The 21,839-nt window shown below is 40.2% G+C and overlaps 1 protein-coding gene across 8 annotated transcripts in view; it reads right to left on the reverse strand.

The window, feature by feature from the left end:
• LOC145484201 (uncharacterized) overlaps positions 1 to 13,245 on the reverse strand; it is a 44,837-nt gene extending 31,592 nt beyond the window's left edge. The window contains exons 1-3 of one of the 8 annotated variants that reach the window (XM_081462832.1): positions 9,365 to 9,440; positions 3,300 to 3,397; positions 140 to 232 (exon numbers count right to left, since the gene is read on the reverse strand). In XM_081462832.1, coding sequence (XP_081318958.1) covers positions 140 to 206 — 67 coding nt within the window. In that variant the 5' untranslated portion in view covers positions 207 to 232; positions 3,300 to 3,397; positions 9,365 to 9,440. Of the gene's footprint in view, positions 1 to 139; positions 3,398 to 3,487; positions 4,542 to 9,364; positions 9,441 to 12,225 lie in introns of those variants that run through there. The other 7 variants (XM_081462833.1, XM_081462835.1, XM_081462834.1 and 4 more) reach the window with 7 other exon arrangements.
• Positions 13,246 to 21,839: the final 8,594 nt, after the last annotated feature.

The following is a 21,839-nucleotide window of genomic DNA, read 5'->3' on the forward strand; positions in this document are numbered from 1 at the left end:
GACCTTTACTTAGTACCTTTTGCTTCCTGTTGACAGATTATGAGATTCACGATGGAATAAAAGGCAAACGGCTTCTTACTTTTACTTTGCTATCGCTACAGTACTATCGGTATTTGACAAAAAATTGCAACACACTCACCTGTTACAAGAAAAAGACTGCCAACCAAAACAAATGCCCTCTTCCTTGTTAAACATCTTGGAAGCATCTTTACGAAGCAGATATCAACTCAAACTACGGGGGAAAAAGAGCAAATATTTCACTCTGTCAGAACATACTGCGTAGTTTAGAGATGCGAATTTTCTCGGCATGTCGTACCGGTAAAAGTGAACAACAGAAAGCAAAAGAACACGGACACCTCGTGTAACGGAGAAACGTAAAACAAACACATTATGTACTAGACATAATAAGACTGCATTATATCTTGGAATATACTCGACGAATAAATACTGCGTGGGAGTAAGTCAGGGTTGTGCTATCATAACACTCCACAATCTCTATAGTCATACTGTAGCAAAGCAAGGAGACAATGCGTCCACGTTTGACATGAATCGCTATCCGAGCTGGTGCGGACTCTTTACTGACATACGCAGGGGAATTACGAGTTCACCAACGCTTCATACGTAGCAAATCCAGGCTTGTTAAGCCTTGCTTTACATAAAGGAGTCCATATTCAATTGCAAATGATGCCGCGGAAAAAGAAACATTCCCGGAGAAAGTGGAATCAAAACTCTGCTGGTTGATGCCAACAAGCTTATGTGATAACACGTGAAGCAATCTAGTTCAACTGACGGTATCTCACCATTAATTGTAAGCTGCAAAGTTTCCATTGGGCTCCGAAGAAAGCTCCTTGTTACATTGTAACACGTTTATACGAAGTGTGTGAGAAACTTGGCATTGGATTCAAAAATATTGTTTTATTACGCAAGGAGTTAATATTTCATGAACGCCCAGGATAGAAACACCTGTGAGAAGATATGTTGATTCAAGCACCGCACGGTACAATAGAATGGACTTGGCCCATATCACTACATATTGTCTCTCCTGCCATTGTCAACGAAATAATAACAAACACAAGCTGGAATCTGACCAGCTTTGCGTTCAAGGAACATTCTATGTAAACACTTTATAAACTGGTTTGCTTTTTTCACCTGTCAAACGTCACGATGTTTTTTTTTTTTTTTTTTTTTTTTTTCATTTTTTGCCGCAAGAGCAGTCTTAAGTCCTTTTCTCCAAACTTTTAAAACATCTGTGTCTCGGATCATAAAAATTGACACATGAAACGTTAAAAAGCCCCAGGAGACTTAGGTGGTAAGGGTTGGTTTACCGTTATCTAAATGGCAATGACTTAAGGGCTCCACATCCGGAGGCCTGGGCCAGAGTCTAGATATGCCCTTGGGGAAGATATCTTCTCAGTGCTTCTCTCCATTCAGGTGCAAAAATGGGCACCGGTAAATTATTCGGGCAACCTGACAGAAAGCTTGGGGCAATCTGCGGTGGATTAACATCCCATTTAGAGGAACAAGAGCAGACGTTCTTGTCGGGTAATGGTAAGGAAATTGAAGTTAAGTGACAACCTAATCAGCCAGCAGACACAAAAGAAACATTTTGCAATAACTGTTATCTTAATTATAAATATTTGTCTACCATTGTGGATCGCCGTGATATCGAAAGATGGCGTGTTTACAGGCATCCTTCACAGCCAGCAATAATGTATAACTTTGCACTTCCTGTTCATAAGCTGTGAAAGAAAGCTCCTATTCACGCTCGGTCATGTTCACGTTTCGCACCTCTCTTTCGACAAACCATGAGGTACAAAAGGAAATACTTGCAGTCTAGGCACAAAAAGACGATAAAAACAACTTGTCTCCACTGACATGCAGTAAATAATTAAAGAAGTTTGCCTACGACCTTGGGAAAATCGGACATTTTATCTCCTGCGGCTGTTTGTTTTGCCAACATTAATTATCTGTAAGAAAATAGTCATTACTCGTTACTCATTACAATTGAATTCATTGACACGAGGAATATTGAGCAATCACAATGCAACACAGAATGTTTTTTTCTTTCATCAGAAGGCCACCAGTAAAAGGCTTAGGCTGAACCTGGTGGTGTGTTACTGGCGAGAGGAGATGAAGCCGGGGGGTGCTCCCATAGATGAGCCATATAAGTATGTGCCGCGGGACAGTGTAGGGTTTTTGAGGCTCTCGATTCTTAAATAGGGTATCATTTTTGCCCCTGTTGGAGTTGTGTTCCAGGTGTAATACTTAAATAGGTTACCTAAAAACTGTATCAGCTAAAACTGCAGTGCGTAAATCCCCAGCTATTAAAACGAAAGATTCGTATTCGTAAACCTCCAGTGTTATGGGAATTAAATAAAGTTGAACCGGTGGCGTCATCCTTAGTTTTTGTTTTTCCCTGGAACAGGGTGTCATTTTTCGGGTTTGTGCCATAAGTGGAGCATAAATTTGCGTTTGCTTCATCCCTAAGTAGGGTCAGGGTTTAAGAAACACACCTATCCGAAATTTGCTGAGGTGTCCCGTCCCCCCCCGGTCCCATGAGATGAAGGCAGAAGAACACCGAACAACTTCTGTTCTTAGTAACCGTTTCAAACAGCAACATCGATCCTGTATTGTCAGAAAAGAAATATTTCGGTAAACTCCCTCTTCTCTCCTATCAACACGGATGAGTAAACAATATACTGTTATGATACTTTTACTTTTCTTGTTCCTACTGACACTGACTTGTCTGACTCTCTAATGTCATTCTCATGAAAAGTGTTTGAATGTTATTTTAAAGTCCCCACTCCCTGGACTAAAATCGCACTTCCAGTTATAAGCTCACTCAAAGATCTGTACTGAAGAGCACAAACAGAATTGTATCCTTCATTATTGTGCGGTGATTTGAAAAGGAACAACAACGCAAGAAAAAAAGAAGCGGATTAAGGATATCTGTGAAGATTAAAATACTTAAGAACAAAACTTGTCACAACGCCAGAAAACGTTTCTAACGAGGGTTGTACTAAACAGTCTCTGGCACAACTCACTTGTAAGCCTGTAGCTCTTGGAATTTAAAGGTGAAAACAGAATAAAACTCTCCAAGCAGATTAGAGAACTGAACCAGCAACAAACGCGACTAACACATATGTACTGCTCTCTCCCTAAGTCGTGTCCGTGTAACGTTCGAATAACAAACCTGATCCCACAGTTCCTAAGCGCCAAATTTGATATGATCAGCGACCTCTTTCGCGGAATAACATTTCATAAATCAACGAGCAAAAACACCACCAGTTTGTACAAACCTGCGTCAGACGACAAAAACCAGCAGCCTAATCCTACAGAATCACCGACCCACAGGATACTGCGCTCCAATGGAGAAGAAGAAACGGCTTTTCATGAGCTGTGAACAAACGAAAAGAAAAATGACATAAGTATCTTCTTTTCCCTTCCGCGAGTATAAAGTCGGACTTTCTCAGTACACGCACGTCACCTTCCTCGCTCGCACATTCTTCGCGCGCAAACCTCCAACTTGTACACTGTAATAAGTCCTGCTGTCTCTCCTAAGGACTAAGTACTCATGAAATAAAATTATGTACCAGCTTTACGGACTAGATATAAAGGGCGAACCTGGGCCAACGTAAGACTTCTCTTCAAACACCATGATCCCAAACTGAGTGCTTCGGGAAAAATAACCATGCTTAGTCGAGTTCAAGCACTTAGGAATCATGGTGTTAGAAGGCTCATCTAACAGTAGTGGCCTTACAAAGCTAAATCACGTCTTTGAACAAAGTCAAGATCCCAACTTAATCAGAAGAAATTTCAGGTTTCTGTGCGCCGCTTAGTGAATTCCGCACTAAAGGCAAATCACACACATGAGGACTACCTGACAGTGGTGATGTTGATTTACGTGTCATTCTATTTAGCTAAGCTCCCACTCTGGGACAATGCCAGGTAACCCACACACAGGTACGGTCTTTATCTTGAGTTCCGTGGGCGAAATGACAATCCCAAGAGCAATTGTTCGGATACATATCGAGGAAAGTAGATGTGACATAAAAAAAACTTTTCCTTCATGGACACAGATTTTAATCTGATCTTAAAAGGTCATGCCAACTTAAAGAAAACCTTGCTTACGACTTGCAGCTAACTGCTGCGAGACTGACCGCAGCCCTCAGCTCGCACTAATTCAGTTAGTCTAACATAAAATTCAGGAAGTTATAAGTCCGTCCTCTATACCAGTGATAACTTGATAATATTGATGTATTCTATTTGTAATGACCCCCCTCCATCGCATGTAAGAACCCTCCTGACAAGACAGATAACATTGAATTCTACATAGTTGTAGTCGTTGAGTTGTCACAGTTATGAAGTTGTCAGTTGTGTTCTACTTGTCTCGGCATAATTCACAGATCTGTGATGTTATTTTTGACCACGCAATTCCTTTTTACGATTGAGAACACTTCAATTCTGATTTGAATTTTCGCCACATCGACTATTATTTCCTTCTTCTACTTTCCCTTCATATATTTACAAGCCCATCCAGTCATAAGCCTTCTCAAAAGTCTTTGCCAACATAAACACGCCTACGGCTTGGTACCCGATATTTACATCATTTTAGGTTTCTTATGCGATTTAGCATACTCTAAGCGCCTTTTTTTGTTGCCTTTTTTGACTGTGACTGTAGATAAATTTGTTTCTCGTACAGCAGACCAGTAGCTAAAACTGGGATTTAGGTTCTAACACTAAGTGCGGTTAGACTCGATAGCTTCTACCGTCAAACCTCAATTAAGCGGCCCTCTGTTAAACGGCCACCCTGTAGTAAGAGGTCACAATTCAAGTTCCTAAAATTTACATATTTACTGTATATTTAACCTCCATTAAGCGGTCACCTCTATTATATGCGGTCACCGTTTTGGCTAATTTTATTGTAATTCACCTCTGTTGAACGGTCACCTTGTTACATTAGGTGGTCAACCGGAGGCAGAGCACAGTTCTGTGGTCGCGAGGAACTTTTCCTGCCGCTAAACGAAGACAGTGCTTAACCAAATTAAGTTAAATAACACAAAACCACAGACGACCATAAATGATCTTTTCACTTGACGTTTAATGAGATGCAAAAACTGTCAACGCTGTCTGTTAGTTGATGCGTGAACTCCTTAGAGCATGTGACCACTTATATTTCGTGTTAAGGTTGTTACGAACAGTAAATGTATATTGCGTGCTTACTTTGTTCTCTTTTTCAATTTTTGCCCCACGACGCGCTAAATTTTGATCACCTTTTTTTAAACGGTCAACCTCAATTAAGCGGTCACCTGACTATTTCTTGAGAGTGACCGCTTAATAGTTCCAGGGCTTGTTGAGATCATTGTGTTTTCTGTTCTTGATGACTAAGACTCTTTACTCCACCAGTGGATACAAATTATGGCCATCAGAAAATTCTCTAAAACAACTCAACAAAATGCGGGAAGCCTGGGAAGGACTAGAATCTCATCTAGCAGAGAGAGCAATACTTCCGATCGTTCCCAAACCGGAATGAGCTGCGCAATGGCCTGGTAAATTCGATTAACCTTTTATGTCAAGAATGATGCATCTTGAAACATTGAGTCTTAATTTTGAATTTGTTCGCTCGCTACCTCTGTTCTTGCTCCTTTGGTTGTTCTTAACCTGATGGTGTTTTTCCACTCTCATAATGTATTATTTTGAGCATTGCTTTGGCTGAGGGTACATTTATACACTGCAAAACCAAGACTGCATATATCGTGACTGAAATAGCTCCTTGAACACATGCACGGACTGGGCAAGAAGCGAAGGCCGTACTTAAAAGCAAAACTCACTTACACAGGGATAACACTATAAACAAATTTTCACTTAACAAAATAAACACAATGTACCCCCTTAAAGTACACGCGATGGAAGAGAACAGCACTTGCTGTTTTCCTACGGACAACAAGGGTTGTAAAATTTCAAGGAAACTGAAGATTTCCGGAGGGGTCACTGCGCTGCATTCTGCTGTTGTAAATGGTACATAAAACGTAAGGGAAAGCAAACAGTTTAAGCGTTAACAAACAGCCCCTAAGATCGAAACCACACTGTCGCCAAATGGACATTACAAGAAAGTTTACCTTACAATGAAAACATGATAAATAGCTTGTAACTAAGGGGAAATGTCACATTTTGATCCTTGCTGTTACTTTGAATATTCCAAGTTTTTCTTTTTTCATATAATACGCCTTAAAGATTTTGACACCTGTGCGGTGAGATAAACTGCAGACAACCCCAAATATTGTTTCTTATAATTTAGCAATCCAAAGCGAACGATGTTATTTCTTGCGATGAGAGTATTCATTAAATTCGGCATCGAAAAGTCACCTGGTGAGCGTCCAATGTATTACAAACGTACCTGTAACTGATTATGCTGTTACTATGTCAAAATGTTCCACACGGTGATTTGCTCTAAAATGAATCAACAGGGGGTGAAAATTGCAACCAGTGAGCACCGGTGAATTTCACTTTGCGCTCAACGTGCTCCTCTTTGGTGCGCAAATAAGATGCGCAACCATGTGCATTCATTTTAATAAACATGCTTGTCTGCGTCAGTGTTAAAAGCTTTACTACAGACCTCTGTTTCATCTCGGGTAACGTGAGCACTTAAGGATTTTATTGACAAGCTCCAGTTCAATTAGGCTGGCAAGTCTTTATAAACGTCTGATTCTCAGTTACCCTGAATATAATGACAGCCGCAAGTCTCACAGCATTATGTTATGTTTGTTCGCTTTAAGTTTCAGTGTTTTCTTTGTCCTTTCTTTCCCTACTTATTGTTGTCGGTAATTCGTAATTTATCCGCGAAAACGGTCGTTCCATTTGCAAGTTTTATCTCTCAGACAAGCCAAATGGAACTGAATGTCTATTTATGTTACCGGATGTTAAAAACTCAACGTAGAACGAGTTCTGACAACACATCGCAAAAGGAAGTAAAAAAACTTTTTGTGTTATATTGTCCAACGGTGAAAATGCTTTTTTCAGCGTACTGTCATTAAACTCGAGCCCAGCTACTTCGTCGTTCTTTAACACAGCATTTAAAAAGAGTAAATGAGACAAATGTATTAGAAAGAAACATCTTTATCAGTAAAGGCGCGAGACAAAGTGACATGAATGAATGTAAAAATACTTCATCTTTGATGTAATTTAGACTCGAACTGACAAACGCTCCGCGGCACTCCATCAATTTTGATCTTCAGCCTCGAGCGAGAAGTAGAAAAAATAAAAAGAGTGATCCGTTTCTATTCTCACAAGGACCCCACAAACGGCAGGACTCTTCCAGAATGGCACTGGCTAAAAATACCATACGCGCAACACACAAACTAACACTCGTTTCAAGAAAATGTTCATCTTCTTTAAAATTCAAATTTCGTGTCAGAAAATCGTGTTTCCAATTAAATTCACAGAAGCAGTCATAAATACATACACCGCAAATTAAGCAATAGTCACTTAGATCACTGCCATGAAAAAGATTACGATAATAAGATTACAAAATTAGGAGTAGTGCTTTGTCCCACGCGCTCGCGATAGGGTAGAGACAAATATTATGTATTCACTCACCCAAGGTTTATACTATTGAGTATTTTGTTTAAAGCAACAACTCTGGCTTAGTGGTATTGCAATAGTAGTGCTTAATGGTTTGGCACACAGCAGAAAACAGAAAACACGTGCTTTAATGGTAAAAAGACACAGCTACTTATTTCAGACTAAGTAAACGGCTTCAAAAGAGCGACACTGTCATTCCATAAACTGTTTATTCTGCATAAAGTGCGGCAAATGTTGTAATTTAAACATTTACGGCATTGTCAAGTGCCAGAAAGCACTTTCAAGCTCTCGAACCTAGCCAGAGCGAATGGTTGAAGTTAAAAGAAAGAAATTATTCACCTGCACAATCCCGGCACCTTTTAAATAAATGCACTTAGCGGAACATAGCTTATCTGCAACTTTTGTAAAGACCCTTTGTGTAGGGTTAATTCAGTTATATAGTGTGCGTGATAATATAAGACAAGCCGCCCAAAGATAGACTTTTAGACAGTGGAAAAGAATGCTAAAGAAGAACAGAAAAATAGGTTCGAAATCAACACAAAATCGCACGCAGCTGCGATGTATTGAGACGAAAATTTTAATAAATGCAAAACATTATCCTACAGCGAGCTTGTTTTTCACCAGCAAAACGCCGAACAAGAATTAAACTTCATTCACTTTAGATTTAAACCTTAAATGGAACTAATTTGCTCTAATTCACGCTAGATTAACACGTGTAATGAGTCGAGCCACATATCGCTTTGGCCGATCGAGCGTCCGGTCTGTGGGCTGCAGATGGTGTGGGATCGGTCTGCGCCTAGTCACCTAGCCACTAACAAACCTGCTACATCTATCGCCACACAATTCGACAGTTTTCGAGCAATGCTATAGGTGTCTTTATGCATTTCTGTCTCACTCTTTTTCATGTTTTCCCGCAATTCTGAGCGTCTAGGTTTAGTATTAAAAACGATACGCTTTGGAAAACAACCACCATCGAGGTTAAGAATAACAACATAGCCTAGCCGACACCTTAAATCAACCGTACAGCAGAGTCGGCACGACGGTCCAAGCCGGTCTAAAATCAAATTGATAATTGTTTGGACGCACCAGGCAAAGAAAAAAAAAAAAAGAACGGCAAATTCGTTTTTTTTTTAAAAGCACCATTCAGAAGAGGAGTTTTTTCAAAAGCGTAATTATTACAGCACTGCAAAAGCGTTTGAATGAAAAAATAAAATCCCGATTGTTGAGAACACCCTATATCTACGGAACCTTAGAACAGATTCATTTCATTTGCACATACTACCACAAAACTTTGATTTCCGACTTCCCTAGCTTTATTTTAACTATACGAGGTAATTTTTCTAAAGGAATTTCTCGCAATAGCTTTATACTATCATCTTTTCGATTGTGAATAATCAGAAAACGTTTCATTTATTAAGAATTCTTCAGATAACACTAATTTGATTTGACTTGAACACCACCTTTTTTCTAAGGATCCGTTTGTTTTATTAAAAAGATGGACGCGAGGAACGTTCCTGTAGAATTTAGTGTAAAACAAAACGATCGTGTTGCCTTCAATCGAAATTTGCATCTGATCGAGGGGAAAACGTCGAACGTCAAGCTTTACGTTGTTTCGCTAAATTCAATTAATGATTCATGATGGTTCACATAAATTCGAATTACATTCATTTAACGAAAAACAAGCCGACAGATTGAACCACTGTTTGCCATGCTTTGGCCAGGCTCAAAAGCTCCCTACTGCATTGTAAACGCTTTCTTCAAGCGCCAAAAAATCATTACCCACCTTTTTTGCGTGTGCGGTAGCGCGGCGCTTCCAGCAGGCCTTCCTAGGACTTCCCGAGCTATTCCGGAAATTAAGAAACCTTTCGCAACTTCTTTCCACAAACCTTCCAATTACGACAACGCGCTCACTTTCCCTCGCGAAGAATCACAGGAAACCTGCAAACGCTATGGACGATTCATTCAAGAGAATCAGGTTTTTTTTTCTTCTACGTCCCTTTGGAACAAACCGCTATATCTATTGTGGACGGTCTTGTGAAGGTGAACGCGATAGGGCTACCCAACAATATCTAATTGAACCTGGCCATTGTATGAGGGCTTATTTCACTTGCAAATCTCGCAGGTGCAGAGGCGAGCTGTGAGAAATGGTTTTTCCTTGGAGTCTAATTGACAGTCGTAATTATTTTCATCAACCAAATTAACGTGTTTATTGGTTTAGACTGTCAAAAACAATTCAAATCTCTCCAACTTGTCACTGGCTAAAACGACCGTTCATCAATATCGAAACTTATGGCCAGAGACAATTTCCATCGCAAAAGGAATCTTACGGCGGGGACGTAATCAAAATTGTTAATTAGAGTAATTACCAAAGCTGTTTAAAGTTGGCTCAGTGGAGGGCACCGCTCAGACGAATTACAACTATTTCACTCGCCAGCTAAATTTCGAAAGTTAAGAGTGTTTGCCGAATTTATTCCTCGCTAAATTCTGCCATCGGGAAGGCGGTAAAATTATTTCATTTGTTGATTCTGCTTTCATTACCGCGGCTCCTCTTACGACGAAACTAACAAAAGAAGAACAAAGATGTCTTTGAGAAAATCTTGTCTTCGCTCGCGACGCCTTTGGTCGGTTTAGCAACAGAAGGTTTGAGTCCTCTTTGAGAGAAACAGTGAGTGTTGATAGTTTACAAAATAACAGTGGCTCTTGTACACCAAGCCACGTGCCACAAATAGCCTAATATTCACGATGAAATGGTTTAATTTACTTAGTTGAAAAACTCATTCTTTGAAGAGAACAAAGAGGCTCAAAGATAATTTTGGATTCTTGGGGCGATATATAAACACTTGTTTAGATATAACCGACACGACACGAAAGGCTTGTTATAAGAAACAATTTCGTGGCTTTGTTAAACTGCTTCGAGGAGATAATTGCAAGCTTTTATGCGGTCTACCAAAGATCTGACGAACGAAATCACGAACCGCGACAACTTCTGAATTTTCGTGAAACTTGGTCGGTTTTCTGCCGGTAAATATCGTAAGCCGCACATTATAAAATGAATAAGCGTCAAAAAGATTTCGCGAGCAATTTAACATTGACAAATTTAGTAAACCGAGTACGACCTTGAGAGCCAAAAGAGCGATCCGAACCTAAACATTCAAAAATAGTAATAAAACGACATCAAATTTTAATTTCTCTTTGAAAGATTGGAAAGCAATTGTTCAATGTAACGAGTGCTCTAAGATATCTAGGACAATATCTTCAGAAGTCTTTTTATTTTTTCCTGTTCTTAAAGCAACTACAGTGATGTCTGGCAGCTGTTTTAAGAGAATGAAAGCTTTAGCGCAGGGTTATGGTATACTCGTCTTACAAATCAGCGTAATGAAACTCGAAAAGAAAAATTGCGACAAGATAAACACTCTGCAGATGGCACAATTTCTTCATGAAAATGATAATTTCTTCCGGCAGAGATTCATTGTTAGAAAACGGCCTGGCCACGCACCAAAAAGATACCACAATACAAGCAATTTCTTCCGCTTTTTTCCTGTTTCTTTCCCGGGAGGAGAAAAAGAGAAATTTGCCCCGGAGGGCATTCCTTTGGCGCGTTTCCCTAAATAAGTTCCAAGCAGAGTCTGTAACACGGGAAGAAAAGGAATTGTTCGACATCTCACCAAGACAAACAGTCTAGATAGGGAAAGTCGCTCTTGAACATAGTGGTTAATGGAGATTATCAGCATAATCATGGTAATTGGGATAAATATGGTGGCGCGCGTGTGTGTGCGCTTTCTGCAGCACGGAACCTGTTATACACATGTTTTAAGCGAAATAAAAGACTATTGTTATTGATTCGAGTCCAATGGCAAGTCAATAATAGTAGTATCGTTCTGAAATCCAAACAAAAGGGCACGAGCAGACATGAATATTGAGGCTATTAAATAACTCCAATATCGTTCTTGTGCAGCTTTTCCATTGTAGTGTTTTTAACAACGTGGCTGAGATATTTTCTGAACGTTTCTTACTCTACGCTCTGTTGTCAATCAGTTCCAATATCGAGGCAGACCGATGAATGAGAAATTCATATTTACAGCTCTTATATCGTGAAAGCCCTAAAATAACGAATTGTTTTTCTGTGCCGTTAACTTCTTCTTATGTTGTCGCGTCTTCCGAAAATGAAAAAGAATCGTGTTTTGAGTCGAGCAAAATAACCAGGAAAGCAACGAGCATGTAGAGATTTACCCAGTCAGTTTGATATTTAAGTTAATGAGCTCCAACACTGTAATCCACACGACTTTTGCATCTGCCATAGCAATGAAACTTGTTACATTAACAGATTACTCAATAAATTAACTCAATTCGGCGAATACTTACTAAGATTTCATTTGGCGAAAAAATAACATCAACCGTCTAGTTTTCCATGAATCTAAATGAGATTTCTCTTACCGCGGACAACGAGTGACGAAGAATGAGGAACGAGGAAAAAAGAAAACTTAAGACTTAAGCACAAATTATAAACCATCCCTATAAGCTAATTATTTAGATTCTACTATCATTGGTTGTAATTTAAGTCAGAGTATGTTGAACAATTAGTGCTATGGATGTGTCTTCCGTTTTAATCCGCGGCTTGAGAGGCGCACGCGAACACTGACGTACCACGTGCGTTATTGTCCCACATGAAATTGTCAAAGTCCATCTGCCGACTTGCTTCCACTGCGCAGAATCCATCCACTTTCAGGTGGCCATTTTTGGTGTCTTTCATTATGTCTCCGCGGTATTTCTCGGTGCGACTTTTTTTAGCACCTTCAACACACTTTTATGGCGATATACCTGCTTTTTAACAAAAACTAGGCAACAATTGTACAAAAATAAAACACCACGTTTTTCACCTGTTCTTGGCAGCGGTAGATTTTTGACTTATTGTTACTCGAATGTTGCACTATTAAAACAGAGAGAAATAAAAAAAGTAAGCGCTTTATTGAGTCGCTGTGATTTCAGCCACACTGTAGCACTTTGCTTCTAAACTCGCACCTTCATGTTATAACTTAATTAGAACTAATTGACAAGCCTAAAAGATTCATGGCTATCTTTTCTTGGACTCTTAATTAAATCGGCTCACTTTTCCTGATTCATGCAGGCCATGTTGTCAAAAGATAATAAAAAGTAAGTGAAAACAAGACAAGTCCCCGCAGTTATCCTTAAGATGGATGACAATTCAATGCATGTAACACAAAATCTCAGGGTCTTAGTGAGAAAAAGGAACATTGTATATTATAAGCCATATTTTTCGAGCCACGTAGTCCAATGGAAACAGAAACTGCTACCAGAAAACTCAGGACGTTGGACAGAGAAATCGAGGATAATTTTCCGCTAACTGTTTGCCAAGGGCGCAATTTAGTTGCTTCGAATACCGTAATCGGGAGTTTTAAAAAATCGAGGGCTCGAAAAATCAGAATTAACAACTAACAATTGTAGAACATGAACAAAGTCAGAGAGCTTTTCATTTTAAGCTAGTTATCCTTCAAACTCGAAAGTGAAAGAATGTTTCTAGGGTGCATAGCATTCGTTTACAAAATTGTCATCGTTCATTGGTGATTTCCAAGTGTTAACAGTAGCCTAATAATCGTGTAAAGAACATAGTTAAACTTTCTTTTTTGTTCTTACTAGAGATAGGGTACGACTGAACTTGGGCAATGAAAAGTTGCACTTACGTGTGTTCCGCAAAATTGTTGTTACAAGACTGCAAACAGACGATGGTTAAACAGAAAAAGAACCGGGAGGTTTGCAATAAAGCTTCAAGAACCGCTTGCTTACCTTAAAGACGAGAGAGAAGGAGAATAAAGTCTTACTTCCTTACTTCTTACTTCTTGGACTGGCTTGAAAAGAAGTGTTCTCTTTGTAGGGGTACAAGACAAGTGTGTGAACAAGCTCATATGTATACCTGACAAAGATGAATAGAAAAACACTCACTTAGTTGAGTAAATCAGTTTGTACCTGCCCTTAGCCACGGTCCCTTCTTCTGCCCATTGTTCTACAGTTGATTAAACATCTGCATGCCATTTTAACAGCAAACAGCGGTCCTGGTGCTTCTAGTAAAGCATGAGATTTTTGCATTGTAGATGGCTTACTAGGAGCAGAGCTACGAACTCAATCAATCAATCAGTCGACTTTATTAAGAGAGGATGACACATGACAGTATAAACTGATAAACAAGGGGCACTCCGTGCTGCACGGTGCTGTAGTTTTGTGTTTAGCTAACAACAAACATTTCCTAACAAAATGTATATTTTTTATGACAAGAAAAGGTACATGATTTCTACATCCGCGTTTTTAAAAAATTCAAACTAATGTTTACCTTATCTCAAAAGAACAACCAAAAATCCAGATGTCATGTAATAAATTTTACTTAATTAGCGCTGGATTTGTGTTATAAATGATATGCAGTGAAACCTTCCTAATACGGACACCGGTAGAAGGACCAGACCCGATTGTATGCATTACAGAGGTGCTCGTATTGATAGAGGCTACAACGGGGCGTAATTTATATGAATTTTGGCCTCACCAAGACCAAGTGATAACGAGGTGGCCATAAATGTTTCATAATCAGACAGTGAAAGTTCTAATAAATGCTAATGAAATTACCCTTCTTGTATGCCTGATGTACTGTACTACACCTACTAATGTTTCTGAGTGTAGAATTCCCAGTGATATAAGCCAGAGCAGAAACTTACCTCTCCGGTCATGCTTTCATTTCACCCCGTGAGAGTTGAGAGAGTTTTCGGGTCTGATCTCAGACACCGCTGTAACATAGGAAAGAAAAACGCTCTCGAAGAAACGTCTGTATGTTTACTCAGACCGACTTGACGCGTGTTCAGCAGTGTACCGCAAAATCCGTCCAGCTGAAACAAAAAAGAGATGAATTTCAGAGAGGGTTAATATATTCTTATTGCTCCTTATCTTCGTTCATAAACGTGTTTTCGTTTACACTATCATAGACTCAATAATCTTTTCAAAAAGTAAGAAAGTCACCTGCATTGCTAGTATTACAGATTACACATGGCGTTAGTACCTGCTCACATCCTGTAATTCTTGTTGTGTGAAAGAGATGGTAGGGATGGTACATTACGACATGTCCTACGGATGGAAACGGACTTACTGCCGTCACTGCTAAGCGCTGCATTGGTGCGGGATGGTTGCCCCAAGATAGACCAACGCTAAAAAAAGGTATGCCAAAGGTCACCTGGGGAAGAACATTTGAAAGAAAGTTAAAGTGCACCTAACCCCAAATTTTTTTTTTTCCGCTAAAACAAATCTAGACTTTATTTGAAGCATTTGGGCGAAGAAATTTTTTAATTTGGTTGAATCCTCGATTTTCTATGCCCTTTCAAAGTCGCGATTAAGTGTTTCACGACCGCGTTTTAGGGAGTCTGGGGCGGCGGTGCCTGATGACGTCTACCCAGGAACCAAACACAATAGCGCCTCAGTCAACTCTCTGTATTTGCTCGAGAAAATAGAACGCAAAACTAATCGTTCCGATGTATTTTGGGACTAAAACGTCCAAGTTTTGTCTCAGAATCATTTCTTTTTCGTCACTGGAGTCAGAGTTAAGTTTCGATTCGGAAGGCTCCGAAATAAACTTCGATCGAGCACGTTCGACAACTGTGAACTCACTGCTTAGAGCTTTGAGAGTAATTTACAATATTTCAAGCGACGAAGGGGAAGACTTCTTTGCCGACGAGCTGCTTGTATATTAGGAATGGAAAGCTAGATACGAAGTGGAGGAGCAGACAAACGAAAAGCAGGAAAGTAAACTCAAGGACTGCTTTGGATGGTAATTTCGTCAACTAAACATAAGATTCCCACTCGTGTTTATAGTCCGTTTACATTTGTCCTTAGCGAGAATGTATTTTGTCAAGGTATGATTGTTCTGTTAAATCCAGTTGATGTTTTACTTTCTGTTGAATGCTTCATGTTTATAAGAGCGACGTACGTGTTGCAGTTTTCGAGACTTTATGACCTCCAAAACATTGGCTTCGATCGATTGAAAATCGTATTGTTTGGACCTGTATTTTTGAAGCTGCGGGAAGCAAGGCGGAAGGAAACATTTCATACAATTACCGATTTCACATTGTCACACGTTTTAAGTCGTAACTCCAAATAACCAATGTAAATTGTTCTCAAAGTTTGCAGTGAAATTCGTCGGACAAGCGAAAAGGATGTGTTCCCTAAGCGGTCCGCAGATAATGTTACGCGGTCATATTTTCGACGCTATTGCACAGAATCTTTGTCGCACTGCTGATTTCCAAACCTTCGAAAAACTCTGTGAGTCTAATAATTTTGTTATCATGTAATTCTAGAGGATTAATCTTCGACTTTCATCTAAATCGAAAGAGAAATAAGTGTTGGTTAGCGATCTATTTACATATCAGTGTAACGCTTCTTGATCATGACCGGATCACACAACTTTGCCGGTTATGTTATAAATACGGCGGGATTGAAAGATATAGGTTGTAGGTAGTATTTCTACAAATTGCTGGTTAGCTTTAAGCAGAAAATTTATGAAAATAGCGTTCGAAAGTCTGCGGAACAAATTCCAGTGAGAGTTCTTCAATGGTTCTCACAGATTCAGTTCGTTTGTTTCGGTTCGACAAAATCAACCATCGTTTACGTCTTTATTGCACCATTAGCCGATCATCGTCAGTAAATTGTACGGTATATCTTTCTTTAAATCTGGAATATTGCTGCAACAGCCGATAGCACCTCTGGAAGGCGTTTCTGCGCACTTTTCGAATGTGTATTGCACCATCCTGAAGGAAATGAGAGGAAATGAGATGTCCAACCTTCCTGGGTAGACGTCACAAGAGCCGCTGGACCCATTCTCCTCAAACTCGGTCGTGAAACAAAATGGCGGTGTTTTGGAGCTATTTTCGAGATTTCGTCGTGGCACAGAAAATCGAGGATTTAACGGAATTCAAAACATTTTTCGCAGAACTATTTCAAATAATAAGTAGATTCGTTCTAGCGAAAAAAAATTTTTGGGGTTAGGTGCACTTTAAAGGTGCGAAGCCTTCTACCTCAAAAGAGTTGTGGGTCGATGGGTAGAGGATTAACAACAGTGAAGACCCCACGCGCGTGCCACTTTGCACACCACAGATCTTGAGTCGTGCTGAGTGAATGTAGACTGGTTGTAATGATCGAGCGTCGTACACTGAGATATGCCTACAATTACAGAAATCTCACAGCTGTCTTGAACTGTTGAAACGGCTTTCTATATCTACATATGCACAAATTTTGGAAGGGACAAACCAAAGTCTCTTCACAGACGTTTATTTTTCTCCACCCTCTTGCGTTTTGGCTCGTTGATATCACACAGGCCGGGTTAATATTTTGCCAAGCTTGCGATCTTGACGAGCTCAAGAAAAAATAGAGGGACTGTGGACAGACTTGGCCAATCACGCTAAGTAGAATACATATATCTTATTATTCAAGCGCGGAGGCTGTGCTGGGAGAATATCGGGCCGCGAGGTCTCGATAACACGGAACGACTGCAACGAGGTCCGTACAAAAAAGATCGAGGGCCGATATTCTCCCATCACGGTCCTGGACAAGCCTGGTTAATAAGAGGTTTATGACACGACTGAAAATGTTTAGAAAAAATGCCACGATCGCGGACTGGAAAAAACATTGCAAACTTCAACTGGGCAATTCTGATTGGAGCCGACTGGGCGTATACTCACGCCTGATGTTAAATAAAATAGAAGGGAAAGAGAGTTGAAAGAAAAAGAAACGGGATCTTTCATTGAAAACAAGTTCTTTTAGAAACGAAAGCCATAAAACTACCAGAAAATCTTCAAGAGTGATCGTGCGGGATCATTCGGAGCAGTACCCGGTCATACTTAGAGAAATAAGACCGGCGATGGAGCAATCTGATAAATGAGTGATTGGTTGATTTTAGTTATGGGCCCTCTGAACTAACCTGTAATTTATTATCGGGCGGGCCGATATTCTCCCATAAAGACCCTCGCGCTTGTATTTTGATGGTTGCGCAGCAATCCTAACCACTGGATGGAAGTAAGGCATTGGGCAGTCTGCGTCACAGCCTCCCCGGCCTCGAAAGCAAAAAATCGGATCTGCGATTTCGTCTTTCGGGAAGGGCGCCTGTTACACAGGCTAGGCACGAGTCATAAAACTATTCAAACAGCGGACGTGACAAAATGGTCAGCTAAGAAGGCTGATCGCTCGTGATCGGTCACAACGTCTGGAAAGCCTCCATCGCATATCGGGAAAGGCAAAAAGTCTGGCAGTCACAGTCTCCTTCGCAAACGTTTTGCGTGACACACGAGCTATCAATCCCAAATTAAGCTGAGACTTGGTAGCCGTTTACGAAGCACTTCAAGATCGCACCCGCGCTGAGGATGAAAGCTCTGGTATAGCCTGCGAACAGGCTCCCGGTGAGGACGCGGACGGAAAAAATTTCGGCGATCGCGAAACAGAAGAATTCGGAGAGCGAAGCGATCGGGGTGGTACAGGGCTCACCGGGAGCCTGTTCGCAGGCTAGCTCTGGTATTCTGGGCGTGCTCAAAGGAAAACGTCAGTGTTTTTCGATATTTTATGACGTCAACATGAACACAAAAAGCAAAACTGACAGTGAAATTTCTCGCGTTTCCTTCGGTGAAATTCCCTAAAATTTGGCAGACTGGTAGTAAACATTTTTCTTTAATCGGAGCTCGTCTTTCAGGGAAATCTACCCGACCAGTTTTTCGCAGCGGTAAAAGACATAAATTCGTAAAAATCGAAAAAACTGTCAGCACAGACCCTACTTTTTTCGTGTTTAAAATTCGTGTCCCGTAGGATGCCATGTACTGTGAAAATTTTGGAAGATTTCACCGAAGGAAATTCAAGAAAATCGCAAATAAAGCCCTCAAAAAAGTAAAAAACACATTTGTTTGGACATCTATAATTCAAAACTAAAACCCAAAATTTTAACAGAGATGATAATAAAACACTATTTAATCATTGTTTGTTACATGTAATAAGTTTGAGAGGACTGGGTGTAAGAACGAATGCAAAAACGGCATTCAAAACATAACACGAAACGCCATACAGGATCACCCTATGAAGCCACCCCCAGCAAACGAAAACTGCATGGCAATTAAGCAGGCGTCATTGATCAAGAATATCGCGAGTCATTTCCTAGACAAAGCCGCCATTCATGCAAGTTTTAAGACGCCGCTTTAGCTTATTATGTCCTGCTAAGGAAGCTGTTTAAACAAGCGTCGTAGACGAACTCAATCACCGGTTGAGTTTTGCTGCGACGTAGGCTAGGTTAGTTTAAGAGTTTCTTTTTACCTCGTTGTAGACTTGCAGTTTCCACCAGGTCCTGATCATTTCGCGGGGTCAATCTACGAGTCTCGTGTTTCTAATTTCGTCTTCGTTTACAACCATGAGGCGACAATGCATTTGATATCACCATGAATGTTTAAAAACATTCGCCATGTAGAAGTATCGGGACTAAAACTTACCGTTTTTTGCATGTCTGTGAACATCGTTCGTCTTTTGACTCGTGAAAATCGAGGTAAGACCAAGACCCTGGCAAAATTCGTAGGCCGTAGAGACTAAGCGCTGCAAAGCGCATCTTCGCGAATTAAAATACCACCTCCGCGATAGCAAGATTCGAAGAAAATCCTTCCAGGATAATTCGAATCACTTAACAACAAAACAGAACTGCAATTTGGATATAAACAGAAGAAGTCTCAGCAGTGAAGCGGCCAGAGAAACATAGAAGAGCATTGACCTCCGTCATACAATGCGAGGGTAATGCGAGTGATGACAGATGTAAAACGGCTACCGCAGTTTCCCACTCAAATTTCGCGCCTTTGTGTGTCGCGCTCACGTTGCATTTCCATCCTCACCAAGACCACAGTGAGCACACAATCTTGCTTAGTAGGAAGAGAGTAAATAAAGGAATGAAAAGAATGAATAGTTTACCTTTGTCTCCTGTTGTTATTTCTTACGCGACCTTACAGGGAAAACCGCTACCTGCAAGTCCTGCTTAACACTGTAGTGCTAAACTCGTACGTAGGCCTTTTCGCGCTCTGCACAAATTTGTTATACCGTAAATCTTCGAATTAGCGCCCGGGGCGCTTATTGCAAATTTAGGAGAAGATGGGGGGCGCTTATTCGAGGGGGGCGCTTAATCGAGGGGGACGCTTTTTTAATTTTTCCCAAATGGTGGCCTGACATGATCATTTTTTTAATACATCATCTGCGCGTAAACAACATAAGCTGTTTATTGACATAAAAAGGTGATCCTAAAGTTTAAATCGCGGCACCGTTAGTATTTAACGTGTTCAACGTGTTCACAAACTGAAACAATGTACAAATTCAATACTACACGACGAAAACTAGACATCCTTCGTTGTGTCAGCACTCGTCCACAGAATAGGGGGGGGGCGCTTATTTTAAAATTTGGCCGATAGGAGGGGCGCTTATTCGAGGGGGGGTGGGGCGCTAATTCGAGGATTTATGGTATGTAAACCAAAAAAAAAAAATTGTAGAGCGTGAAAAGGCCTAGATACGAGTTTACGCAGAACTTGTAAGTAGCAGTTTTTCCTGTAAGGTCGCGTAAGAAACGACAACAGGAGACAATAGTAAACTATTCAGGCATTCTTTTCATTTCTTTATTTACTCTCTTCCTACTCAGCACGATTGTGTGCCCTGTGCCAAGACCCAACAAGTCGATTGTTTTGTGGATAAATTTTCCAGATTTTCGAGCGTATCTATCGTTTTTTAGCACAGTTTTTCTCAGGATTAAGACTCTCCCAGGGTTTTGATCTTTAAGGGAATAACATTGAGGAGAATAAGGAAGCTAAGGAGATTCAGGCGCGAGTTTTATATTTACGATAACGGCAGAAATTCTCGCGCGCTCATTGGCTAATTTTCATCGTCAATATGCGGACAGACACATGAATTTATGATTTATGCGATGCGTCAACGAGCCAGAGCGAACAATTTGACAATCTGTTATCGTAAAAAACAAATTGACGTCAGTTTTTCATACGTCTGTCCTGTTATTGACAATGAATTTCGTCATAACATGTCAAAGTAGTCTGCGGATCCACTCGGCTATCGCCTCGTGGATCCACAGCTACTTTGACAATGCTATGACGAAATTCATCATGATCATCAAGAACAAGACAGACGCATGAAAAAGTGACGTCAATTTTCTAACCTGACAATGCCAGGATTTCCGAAGACGAACCGATCATATCCGAAGGCGTCCAAGGATTTCCGAAGACGTTCCGAAGTTTTCGAAAGACAGTTCAACGTTTCCAGTCCTATTGTCAAGATGTGCCTTCGCCAAAAATAACGCCGTTGCTAGCACTTTTCCTTTTTCCCTTTGCAAAATCGTACAATTGGGAGTAGCCTAACGTAATTACAGGACATTTTATTTTCGTTCATTGGTTGAAGTTTACATGATCTTTTCAGCTCATCAACCTGAGCAATTGGTCCGGCAGAGGTGTGAGTTGGCACGAGACTCACGTATAAGGGAACATAAGGTGTAGCAGTTGGAAGGTATACAACAATGTAATTTATTAAAGGAGGACAAGGGAGAAAATGCGAAATTTTAAAGAGACCTAGGAAAACATGTGTTAATACCTCCCGCACCCCCCCTCCACTTAGTCTCCTGCAAGACGACCGCATTCATACGTAAGCGTGCATTGTATACATAAGAGATGATAATAACACGCAACAACAGCAGAGAAAGTGTTAGTTTAATTTCCGAACTTGAAAGCATCAATTCTCACACCTTTCTATTTTTAACCAGAATATTGAAGCTTATTGACATCATTTTGATACTTGTCTAAAGCTAGGAATTCTAGCAGAGAAAATTCGTAATGTAGTAACGTGTACTAACAAAAATACAACTTAGCAGTATTTATGGATACTTGTAATTTGCCTGTTTTTTTTTTTTTTGTTTTCAAAAGTATTGCCGTATAAAAAAAATACACAGGCTTGAAAGTGTAGGTCATTTCATAGCGTAGTACATGTATCTGCAATTAAATTACAGTCGCCCCACTGTGTTAACCAATCACCTGCTCATAAATAGACTTCTTGCAAAAACTGAAAATATCGTTTTCTTACAAACCTAAGTCCTGATGATTTATCGATATGCGTTATCTAACATGTCTAAGTTATTCTCCGCCAATTACAGTCATTTATACATTCCTGCATTATTCTGCGCTATTTTTACACCATTTTGCTTTCAG

This window comes from Orbicella franksi, chromosome 4, assembly GCF_964199315.1.
Source record: "Orbicella franksi chromosome 4, jaOrbFran1.1, whole genome shotgun sequence".
In the NCBI taxonomy this organism is placed as follows: Eukaryota; Metazoa; Cnidaria; class Anthozoa; order Scleractinia; family Merulinidae; genus Orbicella; species Orbicella franksi.